Source organism: Anas platyrhynchos, chromosome 28, assembly GCF_047663525.1.
Source record: "Anas platyrhynchos isolate ZD024472 breed Pekin duck chromosome 28, IASCAAS_PekinDuck_T2T, whole genome shotgun sequence".
NCBI lineage: Eukaryota > Metazoa > Chordata > Aves > Anseriformes > Anatidae > Anas > Anas platyrhynchos.
The window spans coordinates 4,448,347-4,454,952 of NC_092614.1; the positions used below are offsets into that span (position 1 = coordinate 4,448,347).

General features: G+C 41.6%; 1 protein-coding gene across 1 annotated transcript; it reads left to right on the forward strand.

Moving 5' to 3' along the window:
• The first annotated feature begins 2,311 nt into the window (after nucleotides 1–2,311).
• LOC139999657 (olfactory receptor 10A7-like) lies at nucleotides 2,312–3,262 on the forward strand. Its single transcript, XM_072028782.1, has one exon. It carries the CDS (start codon nucleotides 2,312–2,314, stop codon nucleotides 3,260–3,262), a length of 951 nt encoding a protein of 316 aa, XP_071884883.1.
• Nucleotides 3,263–6,606: the final 3,344 nt, after the last annotated feature.

Below are 6,606 nucleotides of genomic sequence, written 5' to 3' on the forward strand. Positions count from 1 at the left end.
TATGCTTAAGTCTGAAGAAGTCACTCTGATGCCCCTTTACAGACAAGTAAGAGAAGTTTGCCACTCAAAATAGCATTTAATCTACTATTAGAAGTATGGAATTGGCTCGCTCCCTCCCATTGTCTACAGAGGGAGCCTCAAGTTCAGATCAACCAACTTCTACAGTTCCAAAGTCATCTGAAATAGATCCCACCCAAAAGGGAAATAGGGATTTCAAGAGAGTCTACTTAAACTCGGAGTAAATGATGACTCAGAGGTAGTTCAGATGTTCTCTTGGCCAAGAAACAAACCAAACCAAACCAAACCAAACCAACAAAAATGTAAGCTTTGTGAGGGGACACTGCAATGTAAGCTGGCTGTAGGTATCATCGGTCCAATGCTGTCTGTAACGTAAGAAGAAAAAAAAAAAGGAAATTCTTCTAGTTAAAATCACCTAACCCGTTTTGGAGACACTGTACGGCAGGGCTGCTGAAGGTAAGACACTTACTTCAAAATGCCTATTGTTATTATACAAAGGAAGTACTAAGGAAGTACTAAGACCAAAAAGAAGTATTAAGACCAAAACTTGTAAGTCCTCATAGTTACTAAAAAAGAAGTACACAAAGTAAGAGTTGTTCTTCACAGGTGTTTTTCATCAGGTAATAAAACACTAACCTATCAGTAAAGCAATGACTGCCAGGAATTTAATTAACTTTAATTAAAAGCTAAACCAAGGCAATAGGTTAAAACTTTGTACCAAGGCAATAGGTTAAAACTTTGTAAATGATCAAAGAGCTTAGGCAGATTCTACTTCAGCTACTTGGACCTCAAAAGTTAAGAAAAGTATTGTAAATACGTGTCCTTACAGTCTAAGGGTAACTTTTAATGTTCTTCTCTATTCTGAGAAGGTATATTGAGGTCTCTCTCAAAACTGGAACTTCAGTAATGTACTATTCTTTCATTTCCATGCCAATAGAAACAATGAAAACCACAAAGATTCCCTTCAAATACATTAGATTTTTAAATGCCTGAAGATATTAAGAGTTCCCTTATTTTATATATAAATTAAAATCATCTGTGGCTCCCACGTCCACAACTTTGACTTCCTTGTTCATGTTAGAAAAACCACAGACAAAAGGGCAGCAAAAGGGTAAGATACAGCAGACAGAGAAATTGGATTAAGTATTTACAAAAGGTGGCTGAATCATGACAGGGTTGTGAGCATTGCTCTTGTTTTGATAATGTATTATTCCCTTTTGTTGTGATCTCTTGACAAGGTCCCTATATGTAGTGTGGAAAATGTACTTCCGCACCACTCTCTCCATATAAGGATACACTTCTGCCACCAAAGAACATTTTGTGCCTTGAGATTCACTAGTGTAGTCCAATGTTGGGTTCCCCCCTAGGTAACAGAACTTGAGCCTGGAGAATGCAGAGTTAATGACCATTTGTTCTGCTGTGGCAGTCTTATCTCTTCTCTCTCTTTCTCTCAGTTTCCCCTTCTGGGCAGTAACAAAACATGAAGCTGCCACAATTGGCACAGTGCTACATAGTGCTCCATCTGCATCACACACATAGAGGCACTCTTCAGGATAATGAATCAATGTGACTAATGAGGCAGACAGCACTGAACTTCACTCTTTATGCCGTATTGGTGTTCTCTGTGGGTATCTTTATTATCCCTTCTTTCGTTAACAGAAAAAATAGACAAAGGCTACTTGGTTTTGCTTTGTTGTATTCCTTTCCTTCCTTCCTTCCTTCCTTCCTTCCTTCCTTCCTTCCTTCCTTCCTTCCTTCCTTCCTTCCTTCCTTCCTTCCTTCCTTCCTTTCCTTCCTTCCTTCCTTCCTTCCTTCCTTCCTTCCTTCCTTCCTTCCTTCCTTCCTTCCTTGCTTTCTTTCTTTCTTTCTTTCTTTCTTTCTTTCTTTCTTTCTTTCGTCAGTGTTTTCGTTGCCAGCTGGGCTTTGTCTTTAGTGCAGGGAATTCCCATGGAACCATTTGGGACCACTAACCTGACATCTGGGGGAGCACATGTTCTTGGCAATTAACCCTACGCCTGTAATGAAGCAAACCCTTAAATACCAACTACTAATAGTTGTATGTTTGGGTCAGTCTCCCACGCTATGAAACTTAGTGAACACCAGTGTTACACTCTTACAGCACACACAGCAATTGCCTTCTTTGTTCAGCAAAGCCATCTCCAGAGTGGTAACCCTCAATCCAATGCCTCCCCAGGGATTCCCAGAGGCTCCTTGCTTCAGTAACTGGCTGAAATGCTCTGATCTCATTGCAGTGACTACTCCTCTGACACCCTGTCCATTCGATTCCTCCCAGATGAAGTCAGCAGAAAGACCAGAACTAGGAAACCATACTCTTCTGACAGAATTTGTCCTCTCTGGATTGTCCAACCACCCAGAACTGCAGAACCTGCTGTTCTTCACATTCTGCTTGATTTATACATTCACTATCACTGGAAATCTTCTCTTCTTCATTGCCACAGTGCATCCCAACCTCCACATGCCCATGTACTTCTTTCTCCGGGTCTTATCCTTCCTGGATGTTTCTACAGCATCCATTGTTGTTCCCAAGATGTTAGTAAACTTCCTGTCAGAGGAGAGGAGAATTTCCTATGTGGGCTGTGCCACACAACTCTACTTTGTGATTTTCTTAGGAGCTACTGAATGCTACCTGTTGGCAGCCATGGCCTATGACCGCTATGTGGCCATATGCAACCCCCTTAGATATGCAATCATCATGAACAGCAGAGCTTGTTTTTTCCTAGTCCTGCTGTCATGTGCTAGTGGTAATGTTGTGTCTGTGGTGCAGACAGTTTGGGTGTTCACATTGCCATTTTGTGGGCCCAACAAGATTAACTACTTCTTCTGTGATATTCCACCAATCATTATGCTCTCCTGCACTGACACCTCCTTCTATGAGAAGCAGATAATTACAGCCACAGTGCTGGTCATCTTTACACCATTTTGTCTCATCCTGGTATCCTATGCCTGCATCATCTCCAGCATTCTGAAGATTTCCTCTGCAGAGGGAAGATGCAAGACTTTCTCCACCTGCTTTTCACACCTTATTGTTGTAACACTATATTATGGTAGTGGGACCTTGATTTACTTACAGCCCAAGTCCAGTAATTCACAAGACACTAAGAAAATCATAGCTCTCTTTTACACGGTCATAATTCCTACATTAAACCCCTTGATTTACAGCCTGAGGAACAAAGAAGTGAAAGGAGCACTAGTCAAAATTATAGCTGAGCTGAGTAAGATATAAACTTATGCTGCTTGAAAGGAATCTTTCTTCTCCTCTGCATATTTGGATTGAATGTTTCTTTTATGTTCAACTGTTTTTAAATGTCCTAACAACTTGAAACACTAGGAAATTGGATGTATCTCAAAGTGCACTTAGGAACTTTTTGTTTCTTTTGTCCAGTATGAGTATATATGAAACTTACTAATTCAGTATTCATAATGCATCACCTTGTATCAGATGCTAGAGATGAAGATTTCTCTCTCTCTCTCTTTTTTTTTTTTGAATTTTATGCCTTGCTTTATGAAAGAAATATTCTTTATTTCATAGACAAACAAAAATTCTCCACCCCCCACATGCTCCCAGAATCTTGTAATAGATCATACAATCATTCAGGTTGGAAAAGACCTCTAAGATCATCTAGTCCAACCTTTAACTTAGTACTAAAGTCCACCACTAAACTATGCTACTGAGGTTTGTATCTACACGTTTCTTGAAGACCTCCAAGGATGGTAACTCAACCACTTTCCTGGGTAGCCTATTCCAATGATGCACAACCCTTGCAGTAGTTAAATTTCTCCTAATATCCAATGTAAACCTTCCCTGGCACAGCTTGAGTTCATTTCCCCTCATTTTACCACTTGGGGCTTGGGTAATGAGCATCTCATTGTTTGACAGGGGAGGAAAGGGAAGAGAAGAAGAAAAAACAATACTTGTTTTGAGAAGAGAAGAGAAGAGAAGAGAAGAGAAGAGAAGAGAAGAGAAGAGAAGAGAAGAGAAGAGAAGAGAAGAGAAGAGAAGAGAAGAGAAGAGAAGAGAAGAGAAGAGAAGAGAAGAGAAGAGAAGAGAAGAGAAGAGAAGAGAAGAGAAGAGAAGAGAAGAGAAGAGAAGAGAAGAGAAGAGAAGAGAAGAGAAGAGAAGAGAAGAGAAGAGAAGAGAAGAGAAGAAACACAGTAAAGTCACTGTAGCAGAGACTGCAATGCGTCTTAGACAATTATCTTGCTACCCAGGCCATACTGTCATTTGTATTTTGCATCTTGCTACCCAGGCCATACTGTCATTTGTATTTTGCATCTCCCTGCTACTTGTTCTTTATGCCATGGATAATAGCTTTTGGCAAAGTGACTGAGAGGTTTGTAGAAGCAATTGCAGATATGTGACTCCAGGTCATTAGAGTATTCATTCAGGAGGAGGGAAGAAAACAGCCCTAGCTTTCTCAGAGGGGGAAGGAAACTGGAATCAGTCTCATCCACAGTCTAAGTCCATAAGCGATGACTGTATGTGCCATTTTACCTGGTAAATCAGGGCATCTTGGCCAGATTTCCCATAATTCTTCTGCCTCATATTTTTGTACAGCACACAAAGTTTCTCTTTGAACAAACTCCAGAAACCAAGACACATCGTTTAGTCTTCCAAGAGTAAGTAATGTGTTATTTCCAAGAGCAAAATGTATTATTTGATTGATTTACCTAAGCACAAAAAGTACCATAACGGGAAAGAAGAAACCTCTGTTGGGATTCATCTCCTCTGAGCTTTGTGTGTTGCCTTGTAGGGACGAATATTAGAGACAAGCATGATTGTAAGTCTATAAGCTGCCACGTTTAGCAGTACAGATATTGTTGATCACCTGGTCAAAGCTAAGGGTTTTAAACTGACCCTAACTCATGGGACTGCATGGGGAAGCTGATGTGTCAGAGCTGATGTGTGGAGACATTACAGATTGTCACTCCACAGTGGCAGCTGCCAGAAACTCCAACAAGTGGAATAGAACCTTACATGCTCCTCCCAGGTGGGTCACAGATTTGAGTTGTTAAATTACCTTATATATACCTTATCAGCTTATTCTACCAATATCTGGCCCACCAATAATCATAGGATCTTGTCATGCTCCTCTTCTTGGGTCGCTTTTTTCAGGTATATTTAGCCAGTGTTGAGAGTCTGCTAGCAAAAATATGTTGTTTAAAAGAATAAAACAATTGTTTATTGTTTATTGTTTAATGCATACAAAAGATTACTGGAATGTACCAAGCTCTAAGGCTAAGCATTCGTGTATTTTTCACTTCTGGCAAAGCACCCAAAGAGCCTTGGATGGCCAAGCAGGAATCCGTCAGGAAGGGAAGTAGAAGTCCCATAAATCCTGATGGCAGCTGCAAAGGTGTCTGAGTCATCAAGAGATGTGTGGGACTGCAATGCTTACTAGCATTTAAACAGAGAATTACTGAAGTTGGAAGGAAGCTCTTAAGATCTCTAGTCCAACTCACTCACTCAAAGCAAGTCAACTACAGCAGTATGCTGAGGGTCTTGCCTAGTTCAGTTCTGAACATCTTCAAGGATGGAGACACCACAGCACCTCTTGGCAACCTGTTCCATTGTTTGACTACCTCTGAAGTTAGAATGTTTTTCTTACATGTAATCAGAATTTCCTGTATTTTACCCTGTTCCCATTGCGTCTCATCCTGTCACTGGATGCCAATGAGTAGAGTATAGCTCCATCTGCTATGATCCATATTATTTACTATTTGTCATTCAGTTGTATGCACTCAACATAGCCCAAATGCTCGATCATGGATGAGGTTCATACATTGCAACTGCAAGCCCAGCAGCAGAACTTCTGTATGGTGCATCTAGTGGGGAATTAAAATCTCTTTCCCACAGCTCAGAAACAGAAAGCCAACAGAAAGTATGGTACAAACACCATCTTAAAATGATGGACCCTGTCCGTCATTTTCAGTGCCAGCTTACTATTTCCTTGGCAGCAAGAATCCACTGCTGCAGGATGGGAGCAACTTAGCGCACTTTGGTGACTCCAGCCCTCAATTAAAATAGACTTTGCCTTGGGGAACAACGAGGCCTAAGTGGTCCTCAAAACAGTACCCCACCTCTGGATATAGGCTCACCCATTACCGAACCATTTCCAGCTTTGGCAATCAATTGTCTGTGGGTGTGTGCCTTCAAGCAAGCTCAGCAATGTCTACAAGAAAGATCCAAGATGCCCATGTCTTCTTCAAGGCTTCTTCACTGCTCCAAAATTGGCTCCCTACCTGTATCCTGTTGGACCCAATGAGGCATGTTGGCAAAGCAAAAGGTGTAGTGGGTTTAGGTGTCAAGGTTTTGGTAGCAGGGGGGCCATAGGAGTGGTTTCTGTGAGAAGGATCTAGAAGCTGCCCCATGTTTGGTCAGGGCCCCACTGCTGACCAGAGCTGAGCCAATAAGTGATGTTGTTTTGCACCTCTGTGAGAGCATATTTAAGACAGGAAAAAAACGCTGCGCCACACAGCAGCTGGGAGAGTGAGGAACGGCCTTGCAGGCACCAAGGTCAGTGAAGAAGGAGGGGGAGAGGTGCTCCAGGTGCCGGAGCAGAAGTCCCC